This window comes from Pecten maximus, chromosome 19, assembly GCF_902652985.1.
Source record: "Pecten maximus chromosome 19, xPecMax1.1, whole genome shotgun sequence".
Lineage (NCBI taxonomy): Eukaryota > Metazoa > Mollusca > Bivalvia > Pectinida > Pectinidae > Pecten > Pecten maximus.
In genome coordinates, this window is record NC_047033.1 from 10,740,790 (window position 1) to 10,764,209 (window position 23,420).

At 36.2% G+C, this 23,420-nt stretch overlaps 1 protein-coding gene across 1 annotated transcript; it reads right to left on the minus strand.

Annotated features, from left to right (window-relative positions):
• Positions 1 to 6,753: 6,753 nt before the first annotated feature.
• LOC117318121 (carbohydrate sulfotransferase 4-like) lies at positions 6,754 to 18,864 on the minus strand. Its single transcript, XM_033873123.1, has 3 exons — positions 18,836 to 18,864; positions 13,617 to 13,829; positions 6,754 to 7,471 (listed from the first exon to the last, which is right to left on the minus strand). The coding sequence occupies exons 1-3, from the start codon at positions 18,862 to 18,864 to the stop codon at positions 6,754 to 6,756; spliced, it is 960 nt and encodes a 319-aa protein (XP_033729014.1).
• Between the last annotated feature and the right edge of the window lie 4,556 nt (positions 18,865 to 23,420).

The window sequence follows — 23,420 nt, forward strand, 5'->3', positions numbered from 1 at the left end:
GGAACTGGGACCAGTTTTATCTTAAACGGAACTGGGACCAAAACCCGTAAAGCTTAAACATATTAGTTCCGTTTTTCTTCAACGGAACTTGAAACTGGTTCCTAGTTCCGCTTATCTTAAACGGAACTCGAAACCAACTTCACGTTCCCGCATAAAGTCAAGCTTAATCGGGCAAAATGAGCAAAGGTGTTTGTGACGATAAATTATCTTTAAACCAACTCTAAATGCGTCTTTTGACTGCTAACGGATAACAACTAGCTGTACATGATGCTCACAACAAGGTTGCATTAAATGTTTCCACATGAAGGCTGACCTATCAGCTAAATGTACTGATCTGAAACACATCCATTGTTAATTTAAGTGTAATCATTTAAAATTGGTTGGATATTTTGAAGTTACAACAATCTCAATAAAATGAGATAACCATATAAAAAGCAGACATTTCTATATATGTACCTCATGTTACAAAGTTGTCTATAACTGAATCGGTTACAAATATTAACTCATGTGTCTAACGGCAATGGTTGCATAAGTATCTTAGAGGGCGTCGTACAGGAAAAAGGGTATTCATAGAAATATTTTAATCATCTCAAAGAGACCGGCACCTTCGTAACGTTTTAAAGAGTTTCCTCGTTTCGAGCTCATCAGCTCGTGGTACAAACTCAGGTAGTTTTACAGATCCATTAAACACTAAACAGGTTCTGATAATGCTACAGATCCATTATACACTGAACAGGTTCTGATAATGCTACAGGTCCATTATACACTGAGCAGGTTCAGATAATGGTACAGATCCATTAAACACTGAACAGTTTCTGATAATGCTACAGGTCCATTATACACAGAACAGGTTCAGATAATGCTACAGATCCATTATACACTGAGCAGGTTCAGATAATGCTACAGATACATTATACACTGAACAGGTTCAGATAATGCTACATATCCATTATACACTGAACAGGTTCAGATAATGCTACAGATCCATTATACACTGAATAGGTTCAGATAATGCTACAGATACATTATACACTGAACAGGTTCAGATAATGCTACAGATACATTATACATTGAACAGGTTCAGATAATGATACATTTCCATGCTTTCATAGGGACTAATATGATATGACAATTGTATGACACCGAGGAAGTTCCACAATGATTTCAAAAGTGAAACAACTCTTTTCGTCTTTAATACTAGAACTCCACGGAAAATAAATTTCATCAGTTTCAAACCGCATGTTTTAAATTACTGAATAGAATTTACATACATATAAAGTCTTGTATCCTAGTATACATAATCTACGCTACAAGGAATATATTACACTACAGAGAAGTCAAAACTATTGCCCAGTACCATTTACTTTTTTTCCATGCCTAATTGGCAGTCATATTCAAATCAATGATTCGTGTTGTGTGTTTCTTTAAGACATTCTAGTGGGAGAGGAGGATAACACAGAAGAGAAAATACATAATCACGCAGCAAAAATAAATGTATAATATCAGTATTACATCTTATGACGTATGTTGGTTCGGCTCATAGTTGGATTCTTAATAAACTTCACAGGATTGTTGCACATAATGTAGTGTTTCATTACCTTGAACAAAGAAAATTTCCTCATATACATCCTGTCACAATATCGTGTCCGGCTTATAACTTTGTTAACCTTTCTCATCAATATTTAAGACGCGTGTTACCCATACCCCAAGGGTGTGTCATGACTTTGACCGAAGGTCAGTCTACGGGGCAATGGAAATTGAGCATCAACATCTTCAGACTGTGTCCGAGCCAAATTTTTGATTTTTCTCCCTCTTGATCTATATTATACTTCGAAAGTTGTTTCCCATAACCTACAGGTGTGTTCAGACCTTCATCAAAGGTTTATATCCTCGAGGGCGATGTCGTAGTAGTACACCATATCAAGGAGTACTAATGTCTCCAGATTCTGATAAAACCACATCTGCTTGGATCTTTCTTACGTGTTACATGAACGTTGATAGTTGCCCAAGGTTTGGTTCCAACCTTCATTTGTTATGTACATTTCAGTATGGCTGCCTTGGCCACACATTATTCAGCATTATTTCCAATGCTTTAAGTCAAGAATACAACATAAGTGTCTTACACACATTCTTTTTAGTATTTTCGGGAGTCATTATGGGTGGTTTATAACTTTTGATCCCAGGTACTATTACCGTTGCTATATAATATGGACATACAATGTATTATGCACCCGATCAACGTGCTTATTTTGATACACATGTGTATTTGATTCTGTAGTCATACACAAATCACCTTGAAACCAATCATGATCCAAATATTCCAGATGTAACGTAACTATGTATATTATCTGGCTACCAATTAAGATTTCCTTAACATCTTCATCAAATATTTTGCAAGTATGCGTGAACTTAAGCATAAAGGAGGCTAGTCCCGCCACTAAGTTGTTTTTCACACTTGTAATAAGCAATGCAGAGTATGAAGATTTTACCGGACAATAAGCAAAAGTGCAGATCAAGATCCTGTGTAGCTCATTTACCAACAATATTTGTGAGTTTTGTATCCGACGAAGATTATTGTTTGTACAATGTAATGAGATGCATGTGTGTATGTACGATGTAGTTAGATTCAGGCGTGTGTATGTACGATGTAGTGAGATTCGGGTGTGTGTATGTACGGTGTAGTGAGATTCGGGTGTGTGTATGTACGATGTAGTGAGATTCAGGTGTGTGTATGTACGATGTAGTGAGATTCAGGTGTGTGTATGTACGATGTAGTGAGATTCAGGTGTGTGTATGTACGGTGTAGTGGGATTCAGGTGTGTGTATGTACGGTGTAGTGAGATTCAGGTGTGTGTATGTACAGTGTAGTGGGATGCAGTTGTGTGTATATTCAATGTAGTAGGATGAAGGTGTGTGTAAAATGATCACGTGATCAAATGTAGTCACATTCTTGTATAATGTCTAAAACGAAAAAAGAGATTTTTTGAAACTTTCAACCCCCCAATAACGTTCAAGCACTTGTCACGTTAGCTATACTGTACTATTTTCATTCTAAATCGCTTCGGTAATAGTGTAGTGGCTTTCAAGTAATAATTCATGTGTAGCGAGTTTCAGGTGAATAGAAGTATGTGAGTGTGTGTGTGTGTGTGTGTGTGTGTGTGTGTGTGTGTGTGTGTGTGTGTGTATTTCATGAGCATTTATTAATTGCTTGGAAGGCGATTTGTTTTCCCTCTACAAAGCGTACCAAGTTACGTCAACAGGCGAATTTGGTGTTATTTGATATACAAAACAGGGCAAATTACTCTCCTGTTATAAGGTTGAAATGGCAATATTTGAATTGAAACTAGAACTGTCGTCCAGAGGGCCAACTCATACCTCCCGCCCCTCTGGTGAAGATTTTCCAACAAAAACCTGTTTTTAGTGAATGGGTTACCACGGCAATAAATTTACACATGGTCCCTATCACTCCTGTGTAGTTTGACTTGAAGCAGTTCACAGGTTTATGAGGAGTTGACTGGACGAAATTCCCCCTCAACCAAAAAACGAAGTATAGTGACCTGGTTACCATGGTAACCATAAAATAATAACATGATATAGATAACGCACATCTACAATGTATAAGGGTTATTGCCATAAAGTTTCATTGAAATTCCCTCAGTAGTTTAGGAAGAGTAGCCGGTACATCGTTGTGTCTACGGACGGACGGACGGACAATCTGATTCCAGTAGCCCAGTAGAGAACATCCATAGTACAAGCACTGTACAAATTCGTCATATTCTTTTATCAATATATATATGTCGCGTAAATAATCAATTGTACGTTACAAAGAAATTGTTTTATTACACGAGTCGGTTTCACGTCGGTTTCACGGCCGAACAAGAGACTGCTTAAATGTTGCATTTAGTTGTTACATTCTTAAAGGCCATTCGACATCGTAACGGTGAATATAGCCAAAGAAGGTGAAATGGTTTGGTTTGGTTTATTTTGTTTAACGTCCTATTAACAGCTAAGGTCATTTAAGGACGGCCTCCCGTGCGTGCGACTGCGTGTGGTGACAGCGTATGTGTGTTTTGGGAGGCTGCGATATGTTCGTGTTAAGTCTCCTTGTTATAGGCCGGAACTTTGAAAACGAAACAGTATATACTATAGCATCGAACTGTTAACAGAAACTTGACCAAAAACGCGTTTGAATTTTTCATTTCGTCAGGAAGTTGAAACAACCGAATTTTATAGAAGAAATAAAGTTGTATACCGCTTTGACGTAAGCGACAAATAAAAATTGTTTGAACAATTTAATTTCCTTTCATATTAGTGTCTATGTCACAAAATTGTAATAATTCCAATTGCATTCTTAACGGCCATTCGACAACGTAACTGTTAAAAGCCAAAGAAGGTGAGTAGAGATGTCATTAAACGAAGCAGTATATACTATAGCATCGAACTGTTACCAGAAACTTGAATAAAGTCGATACGAATACAATTTTGGTGACACATGAATATTTATCCGACACTAAAATTGTGTTTATATTATTAAACTTAACCAAAAATACGTTTGAATTTCTCATTTATTATATCGCTGACGTCAGGAAGTTGAAACAATCGAATATTATAGAAGAAATAAAGTTGAATCCCGCTTTGGCGTAAGCGACACACACACACAGTTTGAACATTTTAATCTCATTTCATATAAGAGTGTCTATGTCACACAATTGTTATACATGTAATTTGCATGATTTCTGTTGTTTAAGCCCACCATCACCAGATTGTGGGCTATTCAAATCGCCTTGCGTCCGTGGTCTGTCCTTGCGTCCGTAAAAAAAATCTTGATATCGCTATTTCTGAGAAAGTACTGAAGGGATCTTACTCAAATTTCATATGCGAGTGTCCCCTGGTGTGTAGTTATGCATATTGCATTTTAGGACCAATCGAAAAACAAAATGGCCGACATGCAGCCATCTTGGATTTTGACAATTGAAAATTGTTATCGCCTTTTTCTCAGAAAGTACTGAAGGGATCTTTCTTAAATTTCATATGTATGTTCCCTTGGTCCGTAGTTATGCATATTGCATTTTGGGACCAGTCGTAAAAACAACATTGCCGACTGGCAGTCATCTTGATTTTTACAATAGAAGTTTGTTATTGCTATTTCTCAGAAAGCATTGAAGGGATCTTTCTGAAATTTCATACGTAGGTTCCCCTTTGTTTCTTATTATGCATATTGCATTTTTCGGACCAGGTTGAAAACAACATAGCCGACAGGCAACCATCTTGGAATTTGACAATTGAAGTTTTTTATCGCTATTTCTCAGAAAAAAACTGAAGAGATCTTTCTGAATCATATGTAGGTTCCCCTTGGTTCGTCGTATTGGATTTTTGGACCAGTCGGAAAACAACATGGTCGACAGAGAGCCATTATCGCTAAATCTCAAATTTCATATATAAGTTCCCCTTGTTTGAAAAGTACTGGAGGGATGTTTCTCAATTTACACAGATTATTAAGTGGAAGGGAAAAATAGAGTGAAGATCAATCTGACATCTGAACCTTAAAGATCATTCAATAGTGGGCGCCAAGATCCCTCTGGGATCTCTTGGTTTTAAACTAAAACCGTTTTTCGGGCATCGGGGATGTAGTTAGAGTAGAAGTGATGCGGCGTTGAACGGATTGACCGGGGACTACTGTTTCCTCAGAACGTTTATGTTTCGATCAAATGGATTTACTCGCCATTTTTGACCCCTTATGGCCTACTTCGAGCGTCAACCATTTACTTAAGTCAGGCAGGTTCGGCTAATGTGATTACATATGCGTATAAAGAACATCCGATCACTGCCGTGCTTCCAAACGGTGATAGATGCGCAAACGAAGTCTAGTTGTAGTCCGACTGCGTGGTTGAAAAAGTCGACTAGACATGCGCAATGTAACTTATTTCTCTACACATACGCATTTCCTGTAACCAAAGTGTGTTCTCTTTAACAATAGTTTGACCGTAGTCACTGCAGTAGACATTCGAAGTAGGCCATATTGCCGTTAAAGTGTAATGGGCCGTTAATAGTTTACTGCAAGCACAGGTGCGACGAGTCCAAGGACATATCATTTGAAATAAATTCCAAGAGTCGCTGCCAGACGGCATTCACCTTGACTCGGTCTCAAGATTTTGAGTAATGTATCAATTACAACACTAAAATTCCGATTTTTAACACATTTTAAACATTTTATTACTCTCAATTTTGACAAACTTTTGTGAACAGGAACAGAGCTGACGACTTGACAATTTCGTATCTAGGATGAGCTTATGACTTTTGGCGATTACGTTTCTTTTGATAAATTGTATTTTTATAACTTGTGAAGTTGCTTTATTTCTTGTGGTAATCTATGTGACTAAATGCCAACAAATTCATAAAGCCCCATGTTTTTTAATAACGAGAGTAACTAGCAGCAACTTTAAATTTGTTTGTACGCCTGTAGTTGTTACTAAACTAACCGAATCACTGAATTGTAGTATGCAGATTAATTATCATAAGCGTCATTATATATACATGTATATATTTACCATAATTATCGAAGACGTCACAGGGATTCGGTCTTTAGTGTTGAGGAATGCAAGACATGACGCCACTAAATGTCATGTATTGATATATTACACTGGTAAAGTCAGACTATCCTCCTTTTGATTGTGCTGCAAACCTAGATTTTGCGCTATTAGGCCATTTGTTAGTCTTATTGAGATCATGTACCAAATTGTATGCCGCATTTTATTAGATAATAGGGTATCCCAAAAGAGGATACAAACTTGAGCAGGCTTTGTTAGTTTCCGAGAGAACATTCTTTGGTATTTGTTTTCTCCAAGCATCTGCAGTTTTTGAAGAGTTCTGACGATATGTATTGCTTGGGGACTCTGATGTGGAGGAGGATGTCCGTTTAGCAACGCGGACTTCTTCAGCTGCATCGAAATTGTAACCTGCTAAGTTATAAATTTCCTTTAGGGTTTCTACTGGATGTTTCGTGATATTCTCGTAAGATAACGTAAATATTCTCTCATGGTAAACTTCTTTTATTTTTTTTGAGTCGAAATAATCATCCTTCATTTTCTTACACAATGATATGGCGCCCTCCGGTACTGGAGTCCAATGAAGTTTTGACCTCGAGTTCATGATACCTCTTGGATCTCTCACAAGATGAATTATTTTCAAGTTCGAAAATGTGTCCAAAAGCTTTGATGCTAGACCAACGCTAAGTCTTGGTACTTTGCTAACTATTGAACTACGACTTGAGCATCGGCTTTGGTAGCTCTCTGGACAACCTCTCCATTCCCCGTGACATTCCACAAAAGCAAGCTTCCATTTACGGTCGTTGATTGATTCCAGACCTCGGGATTTCATGTGTTGAAATATTCTTAATTGGTCCTGGTAATGGTGGAAATCACATCTATATATCGCCCGTATTATATCCATTGCAGTAGTCTCGTTGGCCTTCCTTTATAAAACAATAAAACAAATGCATATTAATAGCCTTGTTTTTTTTAAACTGATTTTAGGGTCCATTAACAATGAAAGACATTGTTTTGGATTTTATTGACATATTCAAGTCAGTAGGAGATATGGATTAGTAGGCTATATATAGTAGTTGAAAGTCACTTGTATCACTTTTTAGGTAGAAAACTTTTTAGACGATATACATGTACCTTAACTCCCTGTACAGATTAAGTTCGTATACACATTATGGCATATTACGCCATAGAATTCTACACCTAATTACATTTTAAGGGTCCTCGGTCAAAAAATAAAGAATACCGACATAATAACGAAACCATAATTCAAATTTCTTTAAACTGTTCATTTAACTCAGAATAAAAAATTAAGTAACCCCTACTCATTCATTTGAAATGGCGAAATACCCATTTCTCACCTTTCTTTGCAGATTTAACGCTTTGTATGTACAAAGTTCTGCTATTTATTTTTCAAAACATTTTGCTGATCAAAAATATATCGAGTTAATCTGTCTAAACAATTATTGGAGATCAGTATGTTTTATTTCCTGTACCATATTATTCCTTATTTTTCACCATTTCAGTGTCAGAAATCTAAAGTGCTTAACTTTCACACACAAAAATTGAATAAATAAACAGAAATGTTAAATATTTTAAGTGTATTGCATATTAAAAAGTTGTAAATCAAAAATGAATTTGCTACAGTTAAAAATGGCCACACATTGATAATTTATCTGATCAATCTAGTCAAAAAAGGTGAAATTTTGGGCCTTTTATGCCAGACAAAAAATGCTCATTTAAAATGGCTGCCGAATCAGTAATTTACTGAAATTCCTATGAAAGATTAAACAACAGACTTCTACATTTTGACACATTTTTCACAATCAGATTGGTAAATATTATGAAAAAAATAAAACCCTTACATTAGATCAAAACAAGACTTGAACGTGAATGCAACCAGAGTACATCCTTATATGAGGGTAAAGCATTAATAAAAATACAGACTTCCATGAACACACATGAAAAGTACAATAAAGAAAGTTTTCTTCAGTAACGACACCTTCAAAAGTTAAGATCGTACTTTAGAATAATAAGCTGGTGAACCAAGTATCTCATGGTATCCCGTACAGATTTGTTTTTTGAAGAAGTGGGAAATCTAGCAGTCCACTCCAACTTTGTCGTACTTAAAGAGATCACTAAACTTGGTCACTTTGATTTTAACTACATATATACTAAGGAGCTTGAAGCCAGTTTGTCTATACTTTTGTGGGCACGTTGACGTCTGTATAGGTTTGGTTGGTGTTGATGTCATTTTCATTCATTCACAAAGTGTTAGTAATTAAGCAGAGCTTCAGGACGACCTATAACCATCGTATTCCGTCCGTCGTTCTCTGCCGTCCGAAAACAGTTTACGCGTGTAGTATGCCTGGATGAGGGGTTACCGAGTTTGTTCAAATGGATGACCTTTACTTTCGTTCACGGTCATAAGGGGTGGATTATGCTAAAACGTTATAAACAACTTCTTTTCTATGACCTAGAGGTTAAAGAACCTAATTATTGCCCTGTTACTTGGATGAAGGGTACAAAGTTAATCCAAATTGATGATCTTGGCCTTCTTTCAAGATCATGGTGCTTAAATATGCTAAAATTAAAGACTTTAACAACGCGGTGTTGATAAGGCCCATGGGACTCTTGTCAATATAAACAATTTGACCCAACCCCTCAGGCCCCAGTGGTGTCAGCCCGACCATTTGTACTATTTTGAATTCCCCTCTCATAACGACTCTACCAGACAAATATGATTGTTACCCATCGCTTAGTTACAGAGAAGTCGTTTTTATCAATATATGCAAATTGTCCCCCTTTTTCCCAACCTCTCGGGTCCCTGGTGGAGGAGGTTAATCCCACCAGTTGTACAATTTTGAATCCCCATCCCATTGAGATACTTCGAGTCACGTATGAGTAATATCAATTGCCGAATTTACAGCAATTTAGCAAAATCTGCCTCTTTTAGCCCATACCTCGAACCGAAAGGCTTTGGGTTCTGTCCCCTGGCCGAGACATACAAGTGTCATTAAAACTGATAGTTTCTAGTCCTGCTTAGCGCTCAGCATATTAGGAGTGGAACGACTGGTTCGCCACTGTCAGTATTACGTGACCGGGTGGGGTGTCCTGCTGGTTGTCTTCGGAAGTATGCGTCAGTGAGGTAGTAATATGAATCGGCAAAAGTTCCGGCCTATCACAAGGACACTTCACACAAACATACCGCAGCCTTCCAAAACACACATACAAAACCACCGCATGCATGCATATTGCACGCACGGGATGCCGTCCTTAAATGACCTTAGCTGTTAATAGGACGTTAAACAAATCAAACCAAACCAAACCCAGGATTTAAGTCCCACCATTTGTACAATTTTAATCCCCTCCCCATAACAATGCTACCAGACACATATGGGCGATATCCATTGCTTAGTTACAGAGAAGTAGTTTTATCAATATAGACAAAATGAACACTTTTGCCCCCAACCCTAAGGCCCAGGGTGTCAGCCCCAATATTTGTAGTTTTGAATCCCTACCCCATTACGATGCTACCAGACAAATATGAGCGTTTTCAATTGCTTAGTTACAGAAAAGTCATTTTTATCAATTGACCCACTCATGATATCCATGGTTACAGTGTAGTTAGAGAAAGAGTTATTGCTATCAATTAAGCCAAATTGACCCCCTTTGGCTCCGCTCCTCAGGCTCCTAGGGGGTCACCCAAACCATTCTAACATATTGAAATCCTCTTCCATAGACGTGTTACCGGTCAGATACGAGAGCTATCCATTCCTTAGTAAGGCTCCCGCCATTTGTACAAATCTTAAGGGTCAACTACTTTGAGATGTTTTTAGTCACATTTTGTTTCGTTGCGATCGGCGTTATGAAGAGGTCAATTATTGACGGACGGAGTGACGACGGCTACAATAGTATGGCATAAGCTCACCTTGGTCCTTCGGTCTAGGTGAGCTAAAATTACACGCTCTCAGATAGCCGTAAACCTATATTGTGAAAGATGTACTCTACTGTAGGTAGCCGTTGTCACTTGTGATTTTTAACTATTTCCCAAGATGATCATTTTCAGTTTTTCACGTTTGGTATGTCTTTTGCTGTTAATATAAAACCCGGTTTATTTCATCTAAAATTGCATTAACAGGCAGCTGTCTAAACCGGGGAGGGGGGGGGGGGGCCGCGGTGGCCGAGTGGTTAAGGTGTGCCGACACTTTATCACTAGCCCTCCACCTCTGGGTTGCGAGTTCGAAACCTACGTGGGGCAGTTGCCAGGTACTGACCGTAGGCCGGTGGTTGTTCTCCGGGTACTCCGGCTTTCCTCCACCTCCAAATCCTGGCACGTCCTTAAATGACCATGGCTGTTAATAGGACGTTAAACTCTATTTCCCCATTAGGCCCTGCCCCTTTGGCCCCTTGGGGGTCAGAGTCACCATTTATGCAAAATCTGTTCCCCTTTCCTAAAGGATGTTTCTGACCAAATTGGGTTCAAATCCATTCATAACTTTATGACTAGTAGCGATTTTAAGGAATTACCTCTATTTCCCCATTAGGCCCCGCCCCTTTGGCCCCTTGGGGTCAGAGTCACCATTTATGCAAAATCTGTTCCCCTTTCCCAAAGGATGTTTCTTACTAAATTGCGTTAAAAACCATTCATAACTTTATGACTAGTAGCGATTTAAAGGAATTACCTCTATTTCCCATATGGGGCCCCGCCCCTTTGGCCCCATGGGGGTCAGAGTCACCATTTATGCAAAATCTGTTCCCCTTTCCCAAAGGATGTTTCTTACTAAATTCGGTTCAAATCTTTTCATAATTTTATGACAAGTAGCGATTTAAAGATATTACCTCTGTTTCCCCATTAGGCCCCGCCCCGCCCCTTTGGTCCTTTGGGGGTCAGAGTCATCATTTATGCAAAATCTGTTCCCCTTCACATAAGAATGTTTCTGACCAAATTGGGTTCAAATCCATTCATACCTTTATGACTAGTAGCGATTTGAAGGAATTACCTCTATTTCCCCATTAGGCCCCACCCCTTTGGCCCCTTAGGGGTCAGAGTCACCATTTATGCAAAATCTGTTCCCCTTCCCCAAAGGATGTTTCTTACTAAATTGGGTTCAAATCCATTCATAACTTTATGACAAGTAGCAATTTGAAGGAATTACCTCTATTTCCCCATTAGGCCCCGCCCCTTTGGCCCCTTGGGGGTCAGAGTCACCATTTATGCAAAATCTATTCCCCATCCCCAAAGGATGTTTCTGACCAAATTGGGTTCAAATCCATTCATAACTTTATGACTAGTAGTGATTTAAAGGAATTGCCTCTATTTCCCCTATTGGGCCCCGCCCCTCAGGCCCCTTGGGGGTCAGAGTCACCATTTATGCAAAATCTGTTCCCCTTTCCTAAAGGATGTTTCTGACCAAATTGGGTTCAAATCCATTCATAACTTTATGACTAGTAGCGATTTGAAGGAATTACCTCTATTTCCCCTAATGGGCCCCGCCCCTTTGGCCCCTTGGGGGTCAGAGTAACCATTTATGCAAAATCTGTTCCCCTTCCCCAAAGGATGTTTCTGACCAAATTGGGTTCAAATCCATTCATAACTTTATGACTAGTAGCGATTTGAAGGAATCACCTCTATTTCCCCATTAGGCCCCGCCCTTTTGGCCCCTTGGGGGTCAGAGTCACCATTTATGCAAAATCTGTTCCCCTTCCCCAAAGGATGTTTCTGACCAAATTGGGTTCAAATCCATTCATAACTTTATGACTAGTAGCGATTTTAAGGAATTACCTCTATTTCCCCATTAGGCCCCGCCCCTTTGGCCCCTTGGGGGTCAGAGTAACCATTTATGCAAAATCTGTTCCCCTTCCCAAAAGGATAAAACGAACCAAACCAAACCACACTTTCTAAATCTATTTTAGCGCCGATGACCTGTGCTTTGAAAGTTGTACCCTTTCTTATTCAAAACCCTCTTATCTGGCCAATCCGACTATTGACCATAGTAATTTTTTTCATTAATACTTAATAATTTATGTAATTGTGTGTATACGATGAGATTTTTATGTTTAGTTTTAGTTTAGCCTTAATGACCTTCATAGCGTCGATTGGTCGTTCATAACTTATTTTTGTCAGATTAGCTGGTGGCCCATCCACCTAACCATTGGCTTTTACCTTTTTTATTCCTTTTTGCCCACTTTAACTCCTGTTTATTTGCCCTATTGACATTTTTCTGTGGACCGTTAACAACAGCGTTATATTTATTTTAGTACCAATTGTCGTTTTGGTTTCGCTCCAATGTCTCCAGTCATTGTGTCCCCGCAAATTTGGATTTGTTAAGAAAAATCAACTATGTCACGAAGAAAGAATTGACGTCATTACAAAGATCACTTTGGGGAAAAGACACCAAAATATTTTAGCGCCGATGACCTTTGCATTATATGTATACTATGATAGATATCATAAGTAAAAATCATATAGAAAAGAATTTAGCAATTTGCGTTATATTTATAACATATGGATCAGGAAATAATCAAAGATATATAATGATATGATAGGTATGTAACACTATCACTCATTGGTCCTAATGAGATCACATGACATCGATTATATCCTTAGAAACACCTCGCACATCACTGATGAGTCAATATAATGTTGTGTCAGGTCCGTGGAATCTAATCTTATAATAACGCATATTAAAAAAAAAGAAATTATGTCATCTGTGCTGAAAGTTTTTTAGTAGATGTTATATAACATTCAAAGGACCCGGTGAAACGTTATATTGACCACCCGGTGATTTGATGAGGTATTTTAAAGGAACAATTATTTACATTTATATCAATCATATATATTATTTAAATAAATGAAGACTTTAGTTTCGGGCAATCCATGGTTTTAAGGAACTGCCCTAAACTGTATCCAACTCGGCCTCGGGAAATATTTTCGAGGGCAGGTTCGTAAAAACCATGAATTGCCCTCAGCCAAAGTCTGTATTTGTATGTATTAGACCTTAACGAATAATTCAATGTGTGAAACCAACGTTCGTAAAGAAAAATATACACCGTAAGTTAAGATAAACAAACCTGCACGATTCGTTGTTCATGCTGCACACATAGCCGGCCTTGAAGTATTCAAATTCTGCCATCTTGTGAAGTGGTTCATAAACATAAAAACTGTCGTTTCGAAGCCCCAGAATTTCTCCCAGAAGTGTCGTTCCTCCTCGTAAATACCCAATCAGAAGTAGGTTGTATGTCTTAATGGTAGAAGAAGGCAGCTCAGTGGGCTTACCAACCAATCTGTAAAAGAAAACGTTTTACTATGATACAACAAGGCGTGGTAATCTAAAACATATTTATAGTTTAAAAGTGATGATGGACAGTAAATAACGTTCTAAGAGATAACAACAGGGCTTCGTACAAATAACATTACATGGACAGGACGGACGGCAAGTATACTATTGAACACGTGTTTCATGCTTTTGTTGCGAAACGGCACAGCGGGTTTACGTAATGTGTAGAGAATTCTGTGTAGTTATCCACTAGAAGTCCTCGTACCCTCATATTACCTGGGTTTATTTTTTTTATTTGGCATAAAGATGCGATAACTCAGTCGTGGTTAATTAAAACGCTCTATTTTGCAACCGAAAATGCATCGCATCTTTATTTTAACGGCATTAAAGCAAGAATACCGACATCATAAACAAATCCTAATTCCATCCCAAATTGCTTAATTGTTACAAAAAATGTGATAATAGGATAATTGGTTTGGTTTATTTTGTTTAACGTTTTATTAATATTTAAGGACGACCTCCCGTGCGTGCGACATGCATGCGTGTGGCGAGTGCGTATGTGTGTTTTGGGAGGCTGCGGTATGTTCGTGTTAAGTCTCCTTGTGATGGGCCGGAACCGAACCAGTCTCGACTAGGGGACAGAATCCAAAACCTTCCTCACAGCGGCGAACGCTCAACTAAAGGCCAAAAATGAGGCATTTGTCAAGGGAGACATTAGGAAGAAGAAAGTTTTTCAGAAAGAAGAGAAAAGATAAGATCCCAAATTTAGTCGCCTCTTACGATCATGCAATGGGGGCAGCAGGTACAATTCTTGCGCCCTACCTGCAAGGGCAGGATAATAGGATCAAGTCCTTTTATATCGAATTAACTGGGACATACTAAAACCCAAAATATCGGAAGCATGCTTTTTCAGGATTCAGGTAGGGCTTAAGAATTGTACCTGTTGCCCCCATTGCATGAATCGTAAGAGGCGACTAAATTTGGGATCTTATCTTTTCTCTTCTTTCTTAACAACTTTCTTCTTCCTAATGTCTCCCTTGACGATGCCTCACTTCTGAGGTGCGTTCGGTAGCGAGAACGTTCGCGAGCGTTTTGGCCGTTCGCTCAAAAAGTGCGTGGTTCGCAGCAAACGCTCCGGACCACCCGCGAACGCATTTAGGTGGTAACTCACCAGAAAACCAAGATGGCGGAGTGGTAAGGGAAACTTAAGGTTATGCTGAACGCATTTTACAATTTTCGGGCAATACCCCAATATTTCATGAATGATTAGCAAACCGTAACGATTTCAAATATAGTTGATTTAAGTATAAGTATTCAAGAGATATTTCATTACACAAAATGCACGAGTTTTTCAGATAAATGACTGGTTACATGACGCGCTCATAGTACTGTTTTGATTTAAACATAGTTTTATTGTTAAATATAACAACAGGAATAGGACACAAGTTATCGCAACTTAAAACGCCTTCTTCCAATAATCATTATGTACATAATATGAATTTACAATATAATACAGTATATAAAATTTGTATATGATGTAAGAAAAGACAGAGATGAGGGACAGAATGAAAAGTAAATATGTTAATGCCAGTTAATTTAAAGAGAGAGAGAGAGAGAGATGACCTAAAATCGATTACTGGATTTAATAAAATTTTGAACATATTGAAAAATATAGCCATTTTGTTCATCAGATAGTTTAGGAGAACCCCAGAGAATAACATTAAGAGTCACATTACAATAGCGGGAGAGATTATCAAATAAAGTTTCACGCTCTCTTCTGTACAATATACAATCAAAAAAATAATGATACACGTTTTCACACTCATTACCACATGCACAGGTTGTATCATTAATTATATTTACTCTATACAAATCATAGTTTAAGCTACTACAAACATGTCTTAACCTTGTGTGTAAAACATTTAATTTTCTATTTCCAGTTAGATAATAAATTGGTAATATATCACGATTGTTTTCTATTTTGGATTTAAATCTACTAATGGATGGCTGTTCTCTGACATCAATAGGTAAATTATTCCATAACCTAACAGAAGATGGGATAAAGGATTCATAAGAAGTAGACAATCGAAAATTTGGAACGGTATAGTTTTCTTTATTTCTAACATTATACGAATTACGTTCACCTACTCTTGGAGGAAGAAGATTGCTGAAATAGGAAGGAGTTAAATCATTGTGGAGTTTATACATCATTGAAAGTTTACGGAACTTTCTTCTTTCAGATAAAGGTTGGAGCTGGGATTCTTTATATAGAGATTGTTTGCTAGAGAAAGATGGCATGCCGGTAATGATTCTTGCTGCCTCAAGTTGAACTTGTTCTAGTTTATTTACATCTGCCAGAGAACAACCATCCCATACCTCACAAGCATATTCCAATACAGGCAACACAAATACTCTATAAATTCGTAATTAAGTTTTTCTACTCAACAAAAATTTGAATTTCCTTAACACCGATACTTTTTTCATACATGTTTTTATTATTTCTGCTATGTGCAGGGACCACTTTGCATCCGAACTGAAAGTCACACCTAAATGTCTATGGTTACTAACTAGTTTCAAAGTTTCTTCTCCAAAAGTAAGGTTCAAGGGTGGAATATTTTTTGAATTTGTTATTAGCAATACATCAGTTTTTTGTGGGTTAAATTTAGTGAGCCAGTCTTGAGACCATTTATTGAGTTTTTGCAAGTCATTATTAAGAGATCTTTGAATGTCTAAAAGAGATGATGAAGAATACATTAACGAAGTGTCATCAGCAAATAAACGAGATATACTATTCATATTATCAACAATATCATTTATATATATTAAAAACAAAAGGGGTCCCAAAACGCTTCCCTGTGGTACGCCAGCAGTCGTGTAACCTGTATTGGAGTACACATTTTTAACTATAACTTGTTGCTGACGATCAGAAATATAATTTTTTAACCACTCTAGAAGATCACCCCTAATACCATATGCTTCTAATTTAATTAACAAACCCTTGTGCCATACACGGTCAAACGCTTTGGAGATGTCGCAAAAGATAAGACATGCGTGTTTTTTTTCCTCTAGTGAACAACAAATATTGTGGTAAATTTCGATAAGTTGGTGCACTGTAGAGTGACATGACATGAAACCAGACTGTTTTTCATAGAAAAGGGAGTTTTCATGAAAATAATTGTAAATGTGTTTAAAAACAACTCTTTCAAAAACTTTACCGATACAAGACAGAAGAGTAATTGGTCGATAATTGGACACTAAATGTCTATCACCCTTTTTGAAAAGGGGAAGTACAACGCCTTTCTTCCAGATTTCAGGAAAACTTTTTTGATTAAAAGACATATTAAACAAAATTGACAAAGGTTTACATATGGAATTTGCAGTAAATTTTAACATATGGTGACTTATGGTATCATGACCAGATGCTTTCCCTAGTTTAAGAATTTTCAGAATATCGCAAACTTCGTCGGATCTGACTACAACGGAGTCAAGGAAAGAATTAGTTCTAAGATTAAAATTTGGTAATGGAACCTCCCTATCATTAATTGTTGAAATAGAACAAAAATAGTTATTCAAAATATTGGCTTTTTCGATATCACCAAGTTCAATATTTCCACTATCTGGGTTCGTAAGTGGTGGAATAACTTCCAGCGACTCAGATTGTTTATATAATTTACGAACAAGTCTCCAATAAGATTTAGGGTTACTAGTGTCAAGCTTATCAATAATGTCCCCAACTTTATCATAAAACAACTCCCTTGCATGCTTTTTCATATTATTGACCTTATTTCTTTGTTGTTTATATTTTGTTAGATTGGAAATGGACTTAACACGCTTGAATACTTTACAGAGTCTATCTCGTAGCCGCATAGCTTTCCTGAGTTCTGAATTCATCCATAGTTTATCTTGTGGTCTAATAACAACTGATTTTTTTGGTATACATTCCGAAGCATATGATAAAAACTGTTCAGTGAATCTAACACTGGCGATATCAACAGAATCAAAATTTTGGAAAAATGTTTCCCAATCAAAAGTATTAATCAAATTATTTAACTTATTAAAATCTGCATTTTTATATGACCAAACTTGACGGGTATAGTTACGGGATAGACTAATGGGTATAGACAGAAATACTACACATCCGTCATGATCACTTATATTACGATCTATCTTAATAACATGAGAATCTGTACATCTAGAATTATCACTCAATAAAATAGGGTCCAATAAACTATGTCTCGTCAATCCGTGTCTAGTGGGTTCATTAATAACATTGGTTAAGTGTCAATTTCCAACATAATTTGATTTAAAATATGGTTATGCGATATGGTTAAAAAAATCAACATTTATATCTCCAACAATTACCACTGTTCTGCCCCTCATCTCTCGTGCGTTACGAATAAGACTGGCAGACAGAAAACGGGTACCATCAATGTTTATTTTAACCATCAACTGTAGCACCGTAAGAACTGCAATGATACAAGCAAAACAGTTCTTACAAATATAGTACATAATAATGTGATAACCCTACATGTACATTAATATCATACAAAACTGTTCTATGAACCTGCAATTAGATACATTGAATAGTATCATTTCTGTAGCATATCATCTTATTTCAACTTGCTCTTTATAATGATGTACATAATGTAATACTACATAATGTAATACATTATGTTATTTAGTATCTAATTTACAAAAAACCTAGTGTGTAATATGTAACCAATCAACATGGACTATTGTTGTCGATATAAGTTCATACATCAAGATCATCATGAAAATATCGACATACAATTATTAGAATTATTTTAAAATGTAAAAGGTCTCTGCATCATTCTTTCCTTAACCGAATTATTGGTCAATACAGTTAATACTGCCTAAATACATGAAATACTGTCGAATAACCTGACAATAACACTAAACTGTAGTTACTTAATAATACAGACATACTTCAATGAATTTCATGAATAGCATATTAGCATATGCATTTAAACAGAATTTACTGTATAAACTTACGCTGTAGGGACACCCAGCTGGGCATTCATGCTCTCACGACACACGTAACATAAGACTGGATATATTAATACTCTCAACGAGATTCACTGCAAGAACACAAAAACTTACTTTCAGTTACGTACAGAACGATAAAACCATATTCTCTATAACCTGACAGTGCTAGATTTGTACCATACAGAACGATGGAACCATATTCTGCACGAAATAACAATACTGGATTTATACCATACAAATCACATTGTTCATTGCTATATATTGTACCGGGTGTCAGACACAGATGTAAATATGATTTCAATCACGAAAAACTTATGAACAACATTTCACAATAAAAATGACTAACTAGCACTTAAACTAATATTTATGGTATTCTGATGACACGATTGACGTTAATCAATGTAATTTTATAAACACACCTCATGAACAATTGACTTGGCGAGAGCTTGGTAATAATTAACATGAAAGTATAACTCGTCAATCATAGGACATTGAACTTATCCGATTATCTGACACTTTCTAAACAAACAAACTTCATTTATCAACTTTTTTCATCTAAATCTCGTATATACAATATCCACGATATATAGGATTATCTTTCAAATACAATGATAATTATAAATGTGTGGTATTTAACACCAGAAACTTACAAAAGACGTAAAATTCGTGTCGTCTGCTAAAGAACACAACGCTGTGAAAAACTACGCAAAAAGTGGTGACGTCACCAAAGGGAGGTAATGACTTTAGCGCACCACTAAGATTCAATATAATAATCAGAACGCCGTTCCGGCACAACCACATTCGTTGTAATTTCTAAGGCCTTCTCAATAGAATATTTAAAATTTTCCCAAAAAGGATGACATGAACCTTCCGGTCGATATAAAGTACACAGTAATGAAATTTGCCTGTCCATTTCGATTTGTATCCAAATATTTTCTCCATGTACAAATTCAAGATCGTATCTTCGAATACATTTCAACGAATCAGAATAATATACTTATAAACCTCCACCTGAGAAATTTCTATCTTTTCGAAACGGCTCCATAAAACCCGGTATAGTTAATTCAGAAAATGGTACATGGTGATCTAAATGGGTTTCGGTAAAGCACAAGATATCAAATTCATCTGCTATATTTTCAATATATTCCAATTTGTTTCTTATACTCCTAGTATTTAAATGAAATATAGACAATTCATTTTCCGCGGGACCAGGGTTTGATTCTATATCCATGTCCAATATCAACAGTAATAATAAAATATTGTAATAAAATATGTTGTCAAATTGTGACTGTATGCACATAAAGACGAAGGATATCAAACTTGCTATCAAACTAGATAAAATATCTAAAAAAAAATTAGCACTGATGTGACCTTTAAAATGAATTTTCTTAAAAATTAGTCCCCCATAAGCTACATTGTAAAAACTTCCGATAGAAACTCTGTTCCAAATTGCGGATATATCACCTTCTAACCATTATCAAAATTAGTCAACCGCACAGTGATCCCATCGGAAACATTCACAATAATAGCATTATAAACTATTCCGAGAAAGAAAACGGCTCTTGAATATACATATTGGTTTCGGTCAAGGTCAAAGTTTAGTAAACAGTAGACAGATAGATAAAAGAGAAAGAAAGATGATACAAGTAAGGATAAAGCGAGAAGAAATATAGAAAATGGAACAGAAGTATGTAATGACATAACTAATTGATCGAGAGAAAGTGAAGATCGGAGATGCTTACGATAATAAAAATAAATGAACACTGATATTTTCAAGAGATAAAGAGAACAAGAATAATGTTAAATGGTACATACACTCATCAGTACATATCTACACACTTAGTACACAAGTACGCTGGAACCCACATGCATACTATATGAATACATCGTATTTGCCACACACATACACACAGGCAAGTTGCAAACACACCTCACTGCGCACACACCACTAAATCAGCTCCGTCATTGCGCACGCGCCCTACAAATTTCACATGCACGCGCTCTACAAATTTTTCATGCTTACTATAGAAAAGAAAACAGTCTTTGCCACACACACATATATTCAAAGCTAACACGACTCACTGCTTATAATTATAATAATACCAACATACCTCGCAGTAAATATTTGCACAAGAGATAAGCAGAAACACGTACATGTATATCCAGAAGATAACATATAAGGCAAGATGTAGAAAAAATATCAAACAAAAATGCATATAATAATTGTACACTTGAATAAACTGTACAGTGTATCTCTCCTTTCTCGTGAAGTTCGAGTGACTTGAACAGGGATAAATTTATTACAACATAATTTATAAATTTATAAAAGGTATCTACACACCTAGCATCTAGCTAATGTAGGTAATGTACACTTACACTGTCCGTGTTGTAGATTGAATTCATTACAGTTGATTATTGAAGGACTTAAAATTACGAGGAATATTCTTTGTTCGTAAAATTAAATACAAAAAAAAAAAAAAAAAAACATAATAATTGTACACTTAGATAAACTGTACAATGTATCTCTCCTTCCTCGTGAAATTCCAGTGACTTGAGCAGTGATAGATTTAGCACAATAAAGTTTATAAAAGTACATCTGTATAGGAACGTCAAACATTGTTTATGAGGAATGTTTTTTTTTGAAATTACAAATGATAATGTTCTTTTCATGAACGTAGTCGATATAGCATCATATAGTGTACTATTGAACCAAAGAATATGATTGTAACTTATCATTTAGAATTATTAGTGTTGAAGAGACTGGTGATCAGCGAGCGTGTGTCGAATCGTTCAACTCATATGCAAATAGAATATGAGAGTCTTATATTACGATCTATCTTAATAACATGAGAATCTGTACATCTAGAATTATCACTCAATAAAATAGGGTCCAATAAACTATGTCTCGTCAATCCGTGTCTAGTGGGTTCATTAATAACATTGGTTAAGTGTCAATTTCCAACATAATTTGATTTAAAATATGGTTATGCGATATGGTTAAAAAAATCAACATTTATATCTCCAACAATTACCACTGTTCTGCCCCTCATCTCTCGTGCGTTACGAATAAGACTGGCAGACAGAAAACGGGTACCATCAATGTTTATTTTAACCATCAACTGTAGCACCGTAAGAACTGCAATGATACAAGCAAAACAGTTCTTACAAATATAGTACATAATAATGTGATAACCCTACATGTACATTAATATCATACAAAACTGTTCTATGAACCTGCAATTAGATACATTGAATAGTATCATTTCTGTAGCATATCATCTTATTTCAACTTGCTCTTTATAATGATGTACATAATGTAATACTACATAATGTAATACATTATGTTATTTAGTATCTAATTTACAAAAAACCTAGTGTGTAATATGTAACCAATCAACATGGACTATTGTTGTCGATATAAGTTCATACATCAAGATCATCATGAAAATATCGACATACAATTATTAGAATTATTTTAAAATGTAAAAGGTCTCTGCATCATTCTTTCCTTAACCGAATTATTGGTCAATACAGTTAATACTGCCTAAATACATGAAATACTGTCGAATAACCTGACAATAACACTAAACTGTAGTTACTTAATAATACAGACATACTTCAATGAAATTCATGAATAGCATATTAGCATATGCATTTAAACAGAATTTACTGTATAAACTTACGCTGTAGGGACACCCAGCTGGGCATTCATGCTCTCACGACACACGTAACATAAGACTGGATATATTAATACTCTCAACGAGATTCACTGCAAGAACACAAAAACTTACTATCAGTTACGTACAGAACGATAAAACCATATTCTCTATAACCTGACAGTGCTAGATTTGTACCATACAGAACGATGGAACCATATTCTGCACGAAATAACAATACTGGATTTATACCATACAAATCACATTGTTCATTGCTATATATTGTACCGGGTGTCAGACACAGATGTAAATATGATTTCAATCACGAAAAACTTATGAACAACATTTCACAATAAAAATGACTAACTAGCACTTAAACTAATATTTATGGTATTCTGATGACACGATTGACGTTAATCAATGTAATTTTATAAACACACCTCATGAACAATTGACTTGGCGAGAGCTTGGTAATAATTAACATGAAAGTATAACTCGTCAATCATAGGACATTGAACTTATCCGATTATCTGACACTTTCTAAACAAACAAACTTCATTTATCAACTTTTTTCATCTAAATCTCGTATATACAATATCCACGATATATAGGATTATCTTTCAAATACAATGATAATTATAAATGTGTGGTATTTAACACCAGAAACTTACAAAAGACGTAAAATTCGTGTCGTCTGCTAAAGAACACAACGCTGTGAAAAACTACGCAAAAAGTGGTGACGTCACCAAAGGGAGGTAATGACTTTAGCGCACCACTAAGATTCAATATAATAATCAGAACGCCGTTCCGGCACACTCCCCGTCTGATATTATAGATATCATCTAATATTACCATACAAACATTTTTACATTATAATCAATAAGTTTATAAACTTTATACACTTAAATTAACACACAGTTCGACTAATAACGCAC

Coding starts and splice junctions, on each gene's coding strand:
- LOC117318121 (XM_033873123.1), bottom strand. CDS start 18,864: ATGAATGCCCAGCTGGGTGTCCCTACAGC. Junction 13,830..18,835: donor CAGCTGGGTGTCCCTACAGC/GTAAGTTTATAC, acceptor TTTCTTTTACAG/ATTGGTTGGTAAGCCCACTG. Junction 7,472..13,616: donor ATGAACAACGAATCGTGCAG/GTTTGTTTATCT, acceptor TGTTTTATAAAG/GAAGGCCAACGAGACTACTG.